The following is an 18,044-nucleotide window of genomic DNA, read 5'->3' as shown; positions in this document are numbered from 1 at the left end:
TAAGATGGCTGCCAGAACCTGGTGTAAACAAGTCAGAGAATGAAAGAGCTACATTTCTCCAGCCTGCATGCCAGGGGCTGCAGGGGCAGTACTAGCCCAGAGTGTTGAGGAGGGAGTTAACCCCTTCCCTTCTCCAGCTTCCTCACATTCAACATGAGAGAAGAATTACAGATGTCTCTAAAAACATGAGGAGGAAATGAGGAATTATGCAATAAGGAGTATAATAGGACTAGCTAACTTCAGCTGGGACAGAGAGAAACTAATCAAATCTGAAAGGGCTAGCATCTGAAACTAGAGGAGAAAACTGGTGACCTTATTGTCAGTGTCTCCAAAACAACACCCCTCTATTTGTGCCCCACTAACAGGGGGTCCCCTCTAAGCTTTGGCGGGAAACTTCAGAATGGCTGCAGTAGGCTGCTTCTCCAGGAGGGAGGGCCTTGAAAAGCAAATGTTTTGGAATTCTTTCCAAAGGGTATCAGCACTGGACAATTAGGAAACCAGAGTTTAAAAAAAATAAAAATAATTCTGCCAACCAATTTGATAAAGAGGCCAATTGGACAGACGTATACAATACACACATTCTATTCAAATTAAAATATACTAGTGGAAACAATACATATGATTAAATGCATATATGTAAAACGTGTATGATATTGCAGATCAGCCCTCAAAAGGTGATAAAAACAAAGAAAATCCGCATTCAACATCGATTAATTTGTCCAGCTAACTATCAAATCAAGTGAGTGAAGACAAGATACGCCCTGAAACGAGATCACAATATAAACAACCTCAGCCTTTCCTTTCCTGCTCTATTTTCTTTTCTGAGAAATAAGGCGGGAGGATGAAGGAGAAAAAAGTGGGAATAAAAAAAATGAAAAGGGGCCAATCAAATTCCTCTCTGCGCTGCGGCTGTGCTTCGCACAAAGAGGCAGGAGGGAGGCACACGCCTGCAGCTCATTCGCCAGAGAGGAATGTTTGAGTGCATACATTATCTGCTAAGGGGGCCCAGGGCTGTGAAAGATAGTGCTGACATCACCATCTATAAATGGCTGGGCTTTGAGACACTGGGAGGGAAAACAAAATGAGAAACCCTTTCCCCACACACACTTCCCCTCCCCCTAGAAACAGCATGCTCGAGTCCCGACCAGATGAAAGTGGTTTGCTTGTTTCTAGGAGAATAAAGGTAGCTGGGGTTTCAAAGCTGACCTGTGATTTTTGTGCATTTCTAAACTATCTGCTATATGTTACATATACTTTGATAATATGCACCGAATATGTACATGCATGCCATGAACATTGTTTTGTTGCTATTTGGTTCATGTAGAATTTCCTCCACGAATGCAAAGTTACAAAAGCAAGCAACATTTTATTCGACGCAAGGAAAAAACAAGTATTGAATCGAGGCACGACGCAAATTAACCAAAAAGAGAGAATCTGTGTAAGGGGGAAAAAATTGTCGTTCCAGCACACGCAGGGTTAACCTCCAGTCTTGCGTCTCTCTCTCCCTCCCTCCCCCCTTTGTGTCTGGCAGCACATTCCTGAATAAATGTTTTGAACAAGGCTGGTAACCCATGGCAACAGCAGAGCTGAGCAGTGGCACTGCAGAGTAACCTTTGGGAAGGCAGTATTTCCATCTGCTGGAAACTTCTCCTGACTGGGGAGAAAGGGGGGATGGGAGGAGGGGGAGACTGACTGGCATCCCTAGCTGGCCAACAGAAGGAAAACAGACCGATGTGATTTGAGAATGTAAGCTGAAACAGTCCACTCTGAAAGCCTGGTCACTCCAGACTAGGTTTGTGAGAAATGGTTGGAATTATATTTCTACACTGTCATGGAAGAACATATTCATAATCATGTAGCTACTGTTATGAGCAGTTATAAGTTTGTTCTCTGGAGATAAATGAGTCACAAGAGGTGCCGGAATGAACTGATTAAGCGGTTATGCAGGGCAATAACACAAAATCCCCTTTAACCTCGTCAAAAAAAAACTAGAATTTACAAAATCTACATTCTACAATACCTAAAGAAATTGTGCAATTCATCATTCAAGGCATTAGAGATATCAGTCAACCACTTAAGCTCAGGATACATACAACACTTGGTGAATGTGGAACAGAGGGGTCTGTCTGTGGCACCAACAGGACCTCTTTCGCTTGGCCTCCCCTCCTAGGCCTATGTGATGGAGCAGAAACCCCCTGCAATTCCATCGACACCAGCCTGCCTGCTACTCCCCATGACACTGCACTCGCTCTGCTCGGCTTGCACTAACAGCCACGGACGGACGTTCACAATGCTCATACTTTCAATCATGTATTCGAGACGATTAGATATGTGATCAGTGCAATTCTTAGAAGTTGCAAAGGGAGGGCATATACATCCAGACACTTTCATAAAAATGTGGTCCCTTTTCAGTTCACATTGCTCATCTTGTCACCAGACAACCTATAGAAGGTGTTTATCAACTAAACAGATTCCGTGATTTCACTCAACATATCAGCTATTCTATATGCAATCTAGCCTCTCGTTCATTACCTCAGATAATTCAGAAGAGAGTACGAAGGCAGCGGTGGTGGTGGTGAGATGACGTTTGTGTGTGTGAGGCTGCATTTGAATGTAACGGGTGAGGAGTCTTGTGAATTCTAAACAGGTCGAGCGCAAGAGGGAGAGAGACCCCTCCCTGAGTGAGTAGGTGCCTCCCTACTCCCTCCTTAGCATGCACACTGCAACCTAAAGTGTTGAGACAGCCAAGGGCACCTTAACCATGGAAGTTCTGTTCTGTTTTAGCATGACAATAGAGACATGCTCTGTCCCAAACCAGGTGCTTTGTTGCCTCACAGCACCTGGGATAGATAGGCCATTGGAGACTGAAGCACTGCAATGCACCATAGCTACGATTCAACGCCTCAATCCTAGGTTACGGTTTCTATAAGCCTGTTTTTGTTGGGGATACGCGCATGTTGGTAAACAGAGAGATTGTTTTGGATATACTATAGTCGGATAATGCCGTCTGGGAGATCTAAAAGGAAAGACTTAGTGAGAAAATGAGTGTGAGATTGTGACATTTGTTTTGAAATCAGACTTGGAAAAAGGGCGGGGGAGTGTGGGGTTGTCGCTTACTCAGACAGCTGCTTTCTCTTTTCGAATTGATGAGCCAATTTGTGTGAACTAAATTTGAGAAACTCGACACTAACAACCCCATCTTCCTCTGGCAACCAATTATTTTGACCATAGTATTCCCTAGGAGGTAAAAACCCTACTTTGAAACAGGGACAGTAACCAGGACAGAGTATTCAAAACTAACTACGGCAGTCGGTCGAGCAGGAACATTACATAGAAGACAGGAGTCAAATGTAAATGAGTCTCTGAGGAAAAGTCATTCTCACCTCTCTATCTACAGAACCGAACCATCTCATAACCCACCTACGAGCAGGGATGATACTGTATTAACGGCCGCCGCCGCCAACAATCACAGGCTGGAGGAGAGAACCCATCTAAACACAGACGTGTCAGCCCAATGTTAGGCCAAGGTTACATCTGGGCTGCTGCCTTCACAGGACCAAATATTCTTCAACGGGCGTATCAAAGCTCCTCTTCTCTATTTCCAGTATATGTACATCGGTTGGTGCTCTTGGGAAAAGGATACTGGTTTGAGATGTTTCCAGGACATACATAGCAGCCATTGTCTTAGTCTCTTCCCCCGAGCTCACGTATAGAAGGTTCCAGTTGAGCCTGGTTGGTATTTATGTGGTTATCTGCCCTCACAGTCTCTACCTGCTCTATGTGCTCCATGGCACAGAGCCACGTGGGACTGGGAACCACGCTGCCTCTTGCAGACTGTGTGTACACAGGACCATTTGTCTCCGTAACCCAGAGCAGCGCTAGGCTATTAAGCTCGACTCACGGCTACATAACAGGCATGCACCAACTGTGCTCTATATATCTATATTATCACCGGCCAATGGAACAGTGAGGAACCGTGTCAAATGACCGCCTGCCTGCTGCATTGTAAACCAGGAATGCCTTCCCTTGGGCTATACTGAGGCATGTGCAAGAATTTTCACAGACGCACACACACAGCGTAAACATGGGGAAATCGTAGTACTGCTTGAGCATGCACCGATACTATAACCATCAGAAAGATGAGCTGTCGATAGTGAGAAGCATGCCGTAACAGCTGACTGTTATAAGCACAAGGAGGAGAGGAGAGCAACATGACATTCAATGCCAACTTGTTGAGGCCTCTTTTTGTCTTGCCGAGAGGCACAGCCGTTGAAAGTGTGGGTATATCCAGTGCAAGGAACCTATTTGCCATTCAGATAGATGCAACTAAGTGATACTCCGTTTTTTTTTTTGGGGGGGGGGGAATCTGTCGATGTGCCCTTGAGCAAGACACTTAACCCTAATTGCTCTTGTAAGTCGCTCTGGATAAGAGCGTCTGCTAAATGATTAAAATGTTAACAATTTAAAATGTTAAAATATTTAAGCTGGAACCATCCCTGTCAAATGTAAGGTAATGTTACTTTGACATACTGAAAGAGGTTATGAATAAACATGGCATCATCTGATATACAGTGTGTGTGTATATATATATATATGAGTATATTTGAGTCCATGGTTAATTTGGCTTTGCAGCAAGGTGTGTGTGTAATAAACACATTTGAATATTAAATACTTTTCAACCACATATTAATGTCAAGGTTGCCATCTCCAATTAGAGCAAATGTTATGTTAGGGATAACATTTTAAATTGTTAAAATGGTTGAGCAATATACATTTACATTTTAGTCATTTAGCAGATGCTCTTATCCAGAGCGACTTACAGTTTTTTAGTGAATGCATACATTTTCATACTGGCCCCCCGTGGGAATCGAACCCACAAGCATGGCATTGCAAATGCCATGCTCTACCAACTGAGCTACACGGGACTGATGGACACAAAAATAAAGGAATGATTCGTTATACCCCAGTGACCCAGATTTTGTAACAGTCTAAACTTGTTAAATAAATTGACATTTCACCAAGGGTTAATATCAATGGAATTTATTACAATTTACTCAGCTCCAAGGCACATTACAAGTCTTCTGTTACTACAGAAATGTATAAACAAACAGTTTACGTTCATGTACAGCATTTTGCTCTACCTTTTTAAGCATCCGTGCATCATCAAAGCAAACGGGAAGAGAAATTAATAACACGTAGTAAAATATTTTCGATCACAAGATGAAGAGATATTTGCTGTAAAAAACATATAAAAATTAAAAATATGAAATAAACGAAGAAAAAAACTCCCCATAATGATTCGTACCCAATACAGGAGTTTGGACAATGTAACCTGTTATTGGATATTTACTATGAGTAGTTTAATTTTACAGACATATATTCATTGGGAGTTAAACTGGCCTTTTTATAATGAGAGAAGTGCATTAATTGGAAGGAATAAAACTGCAGCTGTGATTATAAAGTTAGTGCTTTAACTCGTCACTGCCACCCAAATACAAACACTAGTACCCGTCAAAACACCCTCCATAACATTAGGTGACATGACATCACATACTGTTCCTTTGTTTAAAAAAACAGACACATGAGGTGGGAAACGTCTGTACATCGACTATTTTTGTCCGTTTTGAGTAATCACACCTGTATATATTCGACTAAAATTCACGTTTCTATGGGAAGCCATATATCACATCTATGGGTCTCTCTCCTTTTTTACCTTAACGTCCCCAGCTAAAATTGTTGCTATCTCACCTTGCATGAACGCCCAAGGCACATTAGAACCTACCAGGGGGCATTTCTCTCCGCTAGGACAATACACCTCGCCAGTTGCTCCCTGCGCTTTGATGCTCTCTCGAGAACAAGGGAAACAGAATTTATGGTTGGGAACTGACGGACACTGAACGAAATGGGTATCCTCTAAACGTTCGTGGCAAATGGTACAACACAGAGGTCCGTTGTTTGCCATGGGTGAATCTGGAATGTTTTGCGAGTGGACCTGATCCATGCCAGAATGCGCACTTGACTGAGAGGGAGTACCGGCCAGATTGAGCTCTCCGTTACGGGAAGCCAAACGCCTCTGCCCAGAAACAGAGGCTGGGGAGACTGGGCTGCTGCTGTTATGCCTGGTGGATGTGGTAGAGTGAACGGAGTTGTTGTCCTTCGGAGAGTGCGCATTGCCCAACGTGTCCGCGACAGACATGAGCGCGGCCATTGGAGACTGTCCATTCTGGGGCGCAGATTCAGGGGGTGTGGCGCGACTTGAGTGAACAGAATGGCCAGGGCCAAGCGGCGGAGGTCCCCCGTGTGAGGCACCGAATGATCCGGATGTCATGGTCAGTTTTAACGCCTCGCTCTGGCTGGCCATCCACTGCTGCCTCTGTTGTTCCTGTTCAGATAGTTTCAGCGCGCTCTCTGCGGAGTCAGGTTCTGGGGAGGCTTTACGCTTACGCACGCCAGTCCTCGGGGCACTCGTAGATGGCAAAGCACGAGGGATGTTGACCAAAGCAGTGGGCAGCAATGGGCAGCTGGCATCGATGTAGGGCTGAGGCAACATTTCAACCCCCAGCCCCTCTTTAAAGAATCGGACCGATTCGGGCAACAAATCACCCAGGAGTCGCCAGTCCCCAGAACCATGCTTTTTCTCATACTCCAAATATTTAAAGCCCGAGGAGAGCCCTCTGCCAAAGTCCTTCATGCAGTCCTGATACATTTGTTTGGCCACCCCTGATGCGCTGGAAAATATATTACCAGATCCACTTGGGTACTCGACAAATATTTTCAATTCATAGTCCATTCCAGGCTTTGACACTGCATCGAAAGCAAACACCCTACCTACGAGTGAATGATCCTTTTTAAATCTCACATCAAACGGGGAGCTGTTTGAAAGAGTAACCAAAGTGTCCCTTACTATTTTGGGTTTGTTTCCCCAGTCTTCGTTTCTGTTCCTTAAACTTTCACTGAGCTCAGCCAAAGCCTCCGCGTTACGCTGTTTCTCTTTCAGATCTCTCTCTTGGTCCGTGCTTGACACAGAACCTGGTCGTTTACCCTGTTCTGACATGGACTGAGTGGCCATAGACAAAGACGGTCCCACAATGGATGGAGGAGGGGGGCGGGTGGACAGGCTATGCGGAGCTATGGCTGTAGCCGAGGAGGGTCCATTCAACATGGTCTGTGGGAGAAGGTTGGGGGGAACGTTCATTTGTCCTGGAACCGCAGCGAGGCCGTGGCTCCGACGGGAGTTCGGGCTCTGTCGGTTCAGTTCTGGGGGACCGTCGTCCGGTTTTGGGAACCCATTTGGACCGCTCATTCCATTGGGAAGTCTGCTGGCATGGGCGCCAATACTGGAGTAGTCAAAGCGAGGTCTTTCTGCGCTCAGAGAGTAGCGGTCCATCCCCGACGGTTGTTGTTTAGAGGGTCCGTCCACATGGCTGATTTGCACCGACTCCTTGGCTGATATTGCCGACTGTGTTTTTACTGTGGGCGGCGGTGGTGGACCGGGGGATCTCCCCCCTTGGAAACCATGAGCTCGTTTGAGGTGGCGTGCAGTTTCGATAACAAACTCGATCCGATCCGCACCTTCATAATTCACACAACCCCTGCACACTGCCTCCGTAAAATCCCAAATCATAGCCCATGGCATACGGGGTAAATCGCACAGGTAACATGACTGTCTCCGAGATGAAGATACTTGTGCAGAAGACATGTTTAATGTCCCTTGCCTTGGTCCTTTTCCCCCAGATTATTCGTTTGGAATTCTTAATTTCAATCCGTGAATTTGCCACACAAAAGGAACCCTCTTCTTCTCCTACTCCTCTTCTGACGCCAGTGACGAGCAGTGTTGGGTTGTAGGAATGAAATTTGCTTTAAGCGCGCCTCACATCCTTACTTAGTTTGTGATTTGGAATTTTGATTGTGCCTCCACTTCTCCTCTCCCAATTTGGAATGCCACCTGGCTGGAGCAGTGACGTAAGCACCACGTTCCGCAGTTCCTTTGAAACAAATGACATGCCACTTGTTGCTTCCCCAACGCGCAAACTCAAACCACTCCCTCCTAATCTTCTGAATGGACTGGGAGCTAGGCTACACGAGCGCACGATACTGACCAAATTGCATGCAGCAGAATACGGGTTTGTACAATATTGGCATTTGAATAAAATGTAATCATTATACCATTCATTATCAGTAAATAAACATTTTTTATGTTTCAAACAGGTTACTTTTGCTTATGTCAGCAAAACTAAACATTCAATATGATAAAGCAATTTAATTTATTATACGTCGTGCTTGTGTTCGCAATGCAGGAACAGAAGAATACATTATCTTATATGGTGCGAAAACCTTTATTTTATATTTTATTTATCTAGTTAATTTCGGATAAAAATATGCTGCTAATCTGATTGAATTTGGCAACCTATTCATTGCAATATATATGAGTGATTACAATAACCGTTTTCTGTATTCTCCCTATAAGAAAATGTAAGCACAGTGTGATGGCTAAAATAAATCGCGGTTGCTCAGCAATATCCCCTGTAATAATTACACTGAGCTAGTTGAGCTCGAGCTAGGGGTTCCCTACATGTTGATTGTTAACCTATGTACAGACAAGAGTAGTCTGCTCTGCGCCCTATCCATCCTCCCCCCTTTCCACAGTCTCCCCTTCCTGATTAACAACACCCAGTAGGCAGGCAGAGCAGAATTTCCCCCTGATATAAAACTGGAAGAGGAGAGAGAGAAGAAAAACAGGGTAAGGCAGCAGAGGGAGGGAGGAAGAAAAGTCATTTATTGCAGTCCACACATACCTCTGGCACAGTACTGCATGGTGGTGGTGTGTTCCCCCCCTCCAGCCAAGAAGGGGCCACGTATGGCATTGGTCAAGAAAGAGTCAGCGCCATGCAGCCGCTTTCCCAAAACAATGTTGCTTTCACTGTACCGTGCTTTTAGGCTAAATGGGTACTGTGTGCACAATGGTGCACATCGGTGAGTAGTTGTAAATACTGTGTTTTGAGTACAGTACAGACTGTAATTACAAACACTAATAATGTCTCTGAGGTCACAGTATATTAAATATGTGAAGTATGCATGATGCAAAGTCTGACCAAATGAAATAAATGCACTTCAACTTATTAAGCGCCTTCCTTGGCTATACCCAATATAAATCATCAGCAAAACATGATTTTTTTCTCCTAGCCCATCCAGTGGTGGGGGAAGCTAGAAACAACACAACAGGACCAGAAGAGAAGATGGATTGGTGTTTTTCTTCAGAGTCTGTGCCAGACAGAGCAGGCTCAATGACTACCAGCAGCAGGCAGCAGCTGAGGTTGTTATGTGGACAACTGTCATTTTATTTGTGCTCCAGGGATTGTGAAGGACAGGCAAATGAAAGACAGCCATCATCAGTCAACAGAATTGGAGCAGAAAAAGACCTGGAGAAAAGTGTGTTTGTTCCATTTACTCCAACACTAGACCCGCGTGCCAGGCCTCTAAGCTTACATTTACATTTACGTCATTTAGCAGACGCTCTTATCCAGAGCGACTTACAGTTAGTGAGTGCATACATTTATTTATTTATTTTATTTTTCATACTGGCCCCCCGTAGGAATCGAACCCACAACCCTGGCATTGCAAACGCCATGCTCTACCAACTGAGCTACATCCCTGCTGGCCATTCCCTCCCCTACCCTGGACGACGCTGGGCCAATTGTGCGCCGCCCCATGGGTCTCCCGGTCACGGCCAGCTACGACAGAGCCTGGATAAGCTCAATACTATTCCAACACTATCAATAGTTGTGCCTGATTTGAGTGTGGAGCACAATCTTACAGTTATAAAAAGGTCTGAATGATCCTAAAAGCATGTGACAAAACAGTGCCTTCTCTGTTAGTTTTAGACATATGGATAGAATTAAAACATAAGCTTATAACAAAACTATGCCACATCAACTAACTAACCACTAACATATATCCATCCATGTAAGTGGTAGTTCTGTAGTATAAATATCATTTGCAGAACTCAACATTGCAGCAATGTTAAAATCCGCTAATTCTGCCTCAGACGACTTCAAAAACAACCAGATACATAACTCTACACACTGCCTAACTGAGCACCTGCCTCGAGCTCCCCTCCTTCCTGAAAGGATCCTGTGCTATCCCCACAGCCCCTCATGCATACACTGAGCTGCTCACACACCAACTTAATCTCGCTCTCTCTCCCTCTGTGGAAAATTTTGCGGGGCCCATACAGTCAAGCGCAGGGGTTAATTTTTTGCTTCCGCTAAGCGCCTGGCAAGTTGCCAGACAGATGAATTCTGGGAAAAGGTGAGACTTGCCAAGTACAAACTGCCAACATTAAGCAAGCCTGACAGCTCCTCCTTTCCTCCAAATTTGGCAGCAGTTCAAAGTGCTCTTTCATTTGAGAAGTTGGCAGACTGCCAGCAGCATGCAGATTTACAGTGCATTCGGAAAGTATTCAGACCCCTTGACTTTTTCCACATTTTGTTACTTTACAGCCTTATTCTAAAATGGATTAAATTTTTTTCTTCTTCTCATCAATCTACATGCAATACCCCATAATGACAAAGCAAAAATAGAAATATCACATTTACATAAGTATTCAGACCCTTTACTCAGTACTTTGTTGAAGCACCTTTGGCAGGGATTACAGCCTCGAGTCTTCTTGAGTATGACGCTACAAGCTTGGCACACCTGTATTTGGGGAGTTTCTCCCATTCTTCTCTGCAGATCCTCTCAAGCTCTGTCAGGTTCAATGGGGAGCGTCGCTGCACAGCTATTTTCAGGTCTCTCCAGAGATGTTCGATTGGGTTCAAGTCCGGGCTCTGGCTGGGCCACTCAAGGACATTCAGAGACTTGTCCCGAAGCCACTCCTGTGTTGTCTTGGCTGTGTGCTTAGGGTCATTGTCCTGTTGGAAGACGAACCTTCACCCCAGTCTGAGGTCCTGAGCGCTCTGGAGCAGGTTTTCATCAAGGATCTCGCTGTACTTTGCTCTATTCAACTTTCCCTCGATCCTGACTAGTCTCCCAGTCCCTGCCGCTGAAAAACATCCCCACAGCAGGATGCTGCCACCACCATGCTTCACCGTAGGGATGGTGCCAGGTTTCCTCCAGACATGAGAACTTGGCATTCAGGCCAAAGAGTTCAATCTTGGTTTCATCAGACCAGAGAATCTTGTTTCTCATGGTTGCCTTTTTGGCAAACTCCCAGCGGGCTGTAATGTGCCTTTTACTGAAGACTGGCTTCCGTTTGGCAACTCTACAATAAAGGTCTGATTGGTGGAGTGCTGCAGCGATGGTTGTCCTTCTGGAAGGTTCTAAAATCTCCACAGAGGAACTCTGGAGCTCTGTCAGTGACCATCGGGTTCTTGGTCACCTCCCTGAACAAGGCCCTTCTCCACCGATTGCTCAATTTTGAGTCTCATAGCAAAGGGTCTGAATACTTATGTAAATAAGGTTTTTCAGTTGTTGTTTTTTTTTATAAATGTGCAAAAAATTCTAACAACCAGTTTTTTTTTCGCTTTGTCATTATGGGATATTGTGTGAGGAAAAACATAAATTTAATCCATTTTAGAATAAGACTGTAACGTAACAAAATGTGGAATAAGTCAAGAGGAAAACTTTCGGAATGCACTGTAGGCTACTTTACCTACTTTCTCCTCTCAGACTCCTCTCGCTCTCAGATGAAGCTGATAAATGCCGCTGTCGTTGCCATGGGGATCATTCTGCGCTTGGTGACCGACCGGAGTGGTCTTGTGAATAACTGCCTCTACTTTTCTCTCTCCTTCGCGCTTTCCTTTTATGCAAATACTCTTTACAATCACACACACATCTTGTTAACTTATGGTGTTCTTAGAGTTGAGAAAATACAGCCTTTATCCCTTTAATGCTGAAATTGTAAAGGTCTTTGAAAAACATCGGCCCTATTCTCCTTTGCCTTGTTTTGAGTATACTGTATGCCAATAATATACATATTAGAGTGTATGAAATAATCACAGTCAAAGAATGATGGGCACAATTTGGGAGGACAAATTCAAAGACAAAAGATATCCAATGATTCTTTCAAATCCTGAAAAAATGACGATCACTGTTTTTTCCCTTTCTCTTACCTGGATTGCGCTGGTTGCTGGCAGCCGGCAGTGGGCGTTGCTATAGCAACCCTAGCAGAAGACTGCTGCTGCACACCTCTGGTTGCCAAGCTGCTGCTGCTATTAGGGATAGCCTCCAGAAGTCTGCCATTTTCTATAGAGACAGAGAGAGACACCAGCAATCAGCCACCCAGTCTCAGACACCTGCCTCAGCTCAGTCAGCACTTTATCTCCCCCCTCTCTCAGTATTCCACACAGGGACACAGTCATTCACATCGCACAATGAGCTGATTGCTTCAAAGGGCCTCATGGGTTTCCTATTACATTTTCATCACAATCTCTTTCTTCTGTAGATAATTTGTTATCCTACCTATATCGTGTGTTCATGTTCTAGATTAAAGATTTGTATCAATATCTATTGTTGGATCCAAATGGCTTTTCTCTCCAGGCTAGTTAGTTCATGAGTAAAAGGCAGATGGATGATATTGGTTGTATTTATAGTCATTGTCATCAATGTATTGGAATGCATAGCTCAGTCAGGGGTATGACACCCATAGAAACTAAGAATACAGAGAGAAAGTGAAATCTGTTAAATAAACATATGGATAACATATTTATGGTACACTCCAACAGTCTGCCTGTCTAGCACATGGGTAGGCAACCCTGGTCCTGGAGTGCCACAGGCACTTCATGTTTTTGATTTAACCGACCAGGAAGACCAAGTGTGTTGAATTTAGGCAATCAGTGAACTGGTCAATTAGCTCAGTTGGTCTGGTGTGGTGCCTAGTTGGAACAAAATCCTAGCCCTGGTCTTTATGGTCTAGCATAATCATTTCCTCTGGTCAAAGGAGAAAGGTCTCTTCCCACTAAAACAATATGACTCTAACCAGACAGGAAGTGAGAGGTTTTACTCCGCCCAAAATCTGTCAATGAAAATAAGCATATGAAGTGAGGAATTTTGGGATGGAGGTCAATGAGTGTCGAATTTGGTTAAAAAAACAATGAATTGCTAATTTGCTACGTGAGGCTTATTTAATCGAATACATATTTCGTAATGGTTAGGTTGTTACGAATGCAAAAGTGGATGCACGTGGCATTTTGGCAACTTCGGAAAAAAAGAGACTACAGTATATCGGAGTTGTGCCTGTTGTCATAGAGATAGATAGAGGACTCATCAAGGATATAACCCGTTCTGGCATGGACATTGCCATTGAGGGCTTCCACCATTTTAAAGTAGTCAATTGGGTGGGGATTCTATGAGTTGGGAGCAATCAGCCAATGAAGAAGAAAATTGACTACTTTCAAATGGAGATAGCCTCACTGGCACTGCCATGCTGTCACAGACGCTTTAATGGTATAGATACAAAGCTGAGTCCTCTATCTATCTCTATGGCCTGTTGTTCACGCGCATACCTGCCCTCTCATTGGCTAGAATGGTCCCACCTGATCTCACCTCCTCCCACCTGCCTTCAATCTTTGATGACATGTATTTCCATTGTTAGAGTGGTCACTTGACTATCTTGTCAATATAATAGACAATCTTTGCTCTAACATGCTGTCCTCTGTAGCTCAGTTGGTAGAGCATTGTGCTTGCAACTCCAGGAGACTGGGTTTGATTCCCGGGACCACCCGTATGTAAAATGTATGATTGCATGACTGTAAGTCGCTTTGGATAAAAGTGTCTGCTTAATGGCATATATATAAAACATTATCACACAACTACTGGCGGCAGGTAGCTTAGTGGTTAAGAGCGTTGTGCCAGTAACCGAAAGGTCGCTAGTTCTAATCCCCGAGCCGACTAGGTGAAAAATCTGTTGATGTGCCCTTGAGCAAGGCACTTAACCCTAATTGCTCCTGTAAGTCGCTCTGGATAAGAGCGTCTGCTAAATGACAAAAAAAAAAAGGTTGAATCAAGTAGGATGAAATTGAATTGCATGGAAACAAACGTTCTTCACTACCACAATAAGTATAATGATTCTGAGCAGAGTCAAGTGCTTATTAAAATATCATTACAGCTGGATGTTGCGCAACATCATGTCTCGCAATATACTTGCAAAACCTCAAAGAATTCTGCCAACTCATTTCAAACAAAGCAATGTTGTGCATAGGTCTATAATATATTGCTCCCGCACTGTTCAATACCCTTTCTTTTAGTTTAGTACCTGGGAATCTCGTTCACAAGACACTTCCCCACAACGCTAGGAAGGAGCATTGCACAATTAGCCTGGGGACAAGGTTAAGTCCTGGGAGACAAAATGGCTTGTGGGGATTGGTCACCTGATTGGTGCCCTCCATTAGCTAGTAATGCATGCCCCACCACACCCCCTCCTGACCATCAGCTGCAGCCCAGGCCATGGCAGATAAGGGCACCAGGCTAATAATATATAGTCTGCCATTTCTGTTCAAAGGGCATCTCTACAGGGGCCAGACATGACCCGAAGTGGTATCTCTCATGTGCTGTAATGGCAGCTCAGTATCCAATCAATGATGAGTGATAAAACCTAAATGGTGGACTTGGCTGAAGGTAATTATAAAAATACCCTTCTATAAACTAACTTAAACTAGTTAAACTACATAGTCATGTTTTGGATCACCCGGAAGAAAGTGGATGTTACCAAAATATACACAACAGATTTCCTTTGCTTATCATAAAGGTGTGTGCGTTCCACTGGTTTAATTATGAGTCTACAAAAGCTATCCAAAATGTGTTTTTATGCAGATCAGAAAAGCAATTACATCATTTGCATCCCAATTGGCACCCTATTCCCTACATAGTGCACTACTTTTTACCAGAGCCCTATGGGCCCTGGTCAAAACTAGTGCAATACATGGATAGGGTACCATTTGGGAGGCAATTACCTCATGTGATCTGGTGCTGGGAGGGAATACCCCTCAGAGGAGAAGATTAGTCCTGAGTCTGTGTCATTCATCAGAATTAGGCTCAGGCTGACAGATGAATGCTATAACCGTGTGTGTGAGAGTGGGGGGGGTCTGGTATAGCTGGGACTTAGTCTGTGTGTATCCGGATGACTGATGATGAAATACTTGAAGATGACATCACATTTTTAAAATAGGAGATTACCGAGCGACTGCTTCTCGAGGACACATGGGGATGTAGTACAGTTGTGTTCCAGTCAGATTCCTCAACATGAATCAATTATGAGAATAAGAGAAGGGCAAAGCAACTGCGATGTGAGACATGTCATTTGAGGTATTCATGAGCCAGAATTCAGCTACATCTAGCTAGTACTCCACATTTATCTACAGAAATCAGATACCATGGGTCTCTGGGTACCAAATCGATACCATGGTCAGTCATCGTGATTGACAAAGGAACTGACACCACTTGTGTTTGCTGATTTCCAAGATAAATAATTAATTCTAAAACAATGGTTCACACACTGGTCTCCTTGAACTGCAATTATCTTGTCATTATGTCAAAAGGGTTTACATCATGTAAACGATGGTGTTCTGTAAATCGACAAATGTGAGCGAGAGCGATCAATAGTAAGTGGCCTGAATCATGTAATTTCATGGCATGTGTTGTTTCACATATGGTTTGATGATGTGCTTGAGAAACAAAGGACTAAAAATAGCCAATTCTCAAAGAGAGCAGTTTGGCAGCTGGAGAGAAAGAAAAATAGAGATAAAAAAAAGAGAGAAACAGGCAAAAGGAGTAGAAATAGCATGGTTGCCATGACAACTGGTTTGGAGGTACTACCAGCAACAAAATGGTGCCACTTCAGACATCTTATGGCATAACATACTAGTCTGACTAACACCTACCTCTAAGTCCTGACTTCAGAGTCTGGAATGGCTCTTTGATGTTGTCGGCACAATGCGTCGATAATGAAGGGCGCTGTGCTTTTACTGGTTGGCTCTCCTCTGTCTTTCTCACTTAAACACCAACACACAGCCCCAAAGCACCTCCCCTTTCCATTACAACGGTTGGATTTTCAAATTCAAACAATAAGAGGTCTCAAACCAGAGAAAAAAAAATTACATTTGAGAGAACCAATCAAACCCGTCGCATAACCGATGAGCAAATATTGCATTAACAAACTGCCTCCTTTCCAGACCAGTGTGTCACAGCTCTCCTTGCGCTGTGAGTCTGCTAGGCTAACAACATCCGCCCTCTCACTCAAACATGCTCTAATCATTTCAATAACCAGTGAGTCACACCAAATATGTGCAGTACATAAAGTACATTACATCACTGTGCTTGTTGTGCCGCAGTGATAGTTCTTATAATATCACATTTATGTCCAGCTTGAACAAATTCTAAATCGATAGAAATTGCACGTGATGATAAATTGTGATATTTAAGAATAGTACTGTATGGACATCCAAGTGATCTGACAATGTACATGAAAAAATATGAACAGACATTTATTTGATACAAATGTTAAATGCCTGTATTCAGTGCATTCCCTTATCACAACTGTGTCCCTCTGACTGCATTGCTGGCTTTAATAGGGAGGCTGGTCTAATAACACTGGTCAGTTGGCCAAACAAAGCAAGGGTATTGAGCCGACTAGGAGCAATTAGGGTTAAGTGCCTTGCTCAAGGGCACATCGACAGAATTTTCACCTAGTCGGCTCGGGGATTAGAACCAGCAACCTTTCGGTTACTGGCACAACGCTCTTAACCACTAAGCTACCTGCCGCCCCAATCTTACAAGACCAATGCATTTCCCAATTCTCTCCCTCTCCCTCTTACACACCCACACGAGCCCACACACACGCTCACCGATCCATCCATACAGACAAACACACACACACACACACACTGATGAATTCTGAGCCATAATTAACACTTCGCTCACCCCCACACATCCATCACCATGGATACCAGGCAGCACAGCTCATTCCCTGCGAAAGCAATTACACGTTGGTGTGTGTGGGGGGATTGGCAAGCACAATTCTAGAGAGGGAGGCCTATTAGATTTCGAGGCGAAGATTGTCCTAGGCTTTCAGACGGCAGCGTCTAGGGTGTAGCAGAGAACCTGGCACTGATCTTTCTCCCCAACATGTAGCACTAGACTGCACACAAATTACAGTTGAACCGAGGACAGAGGAGGAGAAGTAGCCAGTAATAGTCCTTGTGGTAAATGACACAATGGATAGAATGGTAGTTATATGACCTTTCTGAAGGTACTGTTGTTGTCAGTGTGCACTCATTCAAAATGGCTGAGTGTATATACAGTTCCAACAATAACTACATTTGTTCAACCCTGCTGATCTTCATAGGTTTCTTAGAGTTGATTTGCTTGCTGTAACATCTATATGTGAAACACATCAATTACCTCCACATTAACAAAAAGGCACATCTACAGTGAGGGGAAAAAGTATTTGATCCCCTGCTGATTTTGTACGTTTGCCCACTGACAAATAAATGATCAGTCTATAATTTTAATGGTAGGTTTATTTGAACAGTGAGAGACAGAATAACAACAAAAAAATCCAGAAAGACGCATGTCAAAAATGTTATAAATTGTTTTGCATTTTAATGAGGGAAATAAGTATTTGACCCCCTCTCAATCAGAAAGATTTCTGGCTCCCAGGTGTCTTTTATACAGGTAATGAGCTGAGATTAGGAGCACACTCTTAAAGGGAGTGCTCCTAATCTCAGTTTGTTACCTGTATAAAAAGACACCTGTCCACAGAAGCAATCAATCAATCAGATTCCAAACTCTCCACCATGGCCAAGACCAAAGAGCTCTCCAAGGATGTCAGGGACAAGATTGTAGACCTACACAAGGCTGGAATGGGCTACAAGACCATCGCCAAGCAGCTTGGTGAGAAGGTGACAACAGTTGGTGCGATTATTCGATTACTCCCTCGGCCTGGGGCTCCATGCAAGATCTCACCTCGTGGAGTTGCAATGATCATGAGAACGGTGAGGAATCAGCCCAGAACTACACGGGAGGATTTTGTCAATGATCTCAAGGCAGCT

At 43.9% G+C, this 18,044-nt stretch overlaps 2 protein-coding genes across 3 annotated transcripts in view; both read right to left on the bottom strand.

The window, feature by feature from the left end:
- kiaa0586 (KIAA0586 ortholog) overlaps positions 1 to 18,044 on the bottom strand; it is a 107,839-nt gene that overhangs the window by 78,258 nt on the left and 11,537 nt on the right. For both annotated transcript variants that reach the window (XM_041848094.2, XM_041848095.2), the window contains exon 9: positions 12,111 to 12,243. In XM_041848094.2, the coding sequence (XP_041704028.2) occupies positions 12,111 to 12,243 (133 nt within the window). The remainder of the gene's footprint in view (positions 1 to 12,110; positions 12,244 to 18,044) is intronic.
- irf2bpl (interferon regulatory factor 2 binding protein-like) lies at positions 5,025 to 8,152 on the bottom strand. The gene has a single exon (XM_041848096.2). It carries the CDS (start codon positions 7,697 to 7,699, stop codon positions 5,690 to 5,692), a length of 2,010 nt encoding a protein of 669 aa, XP_041704030.1. The 5' UTR covers positions 7,700 to 8,152; the 3' UTR covers positions 5,025 to 5,689.

Source organism: Coregonus clupeaformis, chromosome 25 (genome assembly GCF_020615455.1).
Source record: "Coregonus clupeaformis isolate EN_2021a chromosome 25, ASM2061545v1, whole genome shotgun sequence".
NCBI classification, from domain to species: domain Eukaryota; kingdom Metazoa; phylum Chordata; class Actinopteri; order Salmoniformes; family Salmonidae; genus Coregonus; species Coregonus clupeaformis.
This window is presented reverse-complemented; position numbering and strand designations above follow the sequence as displayed.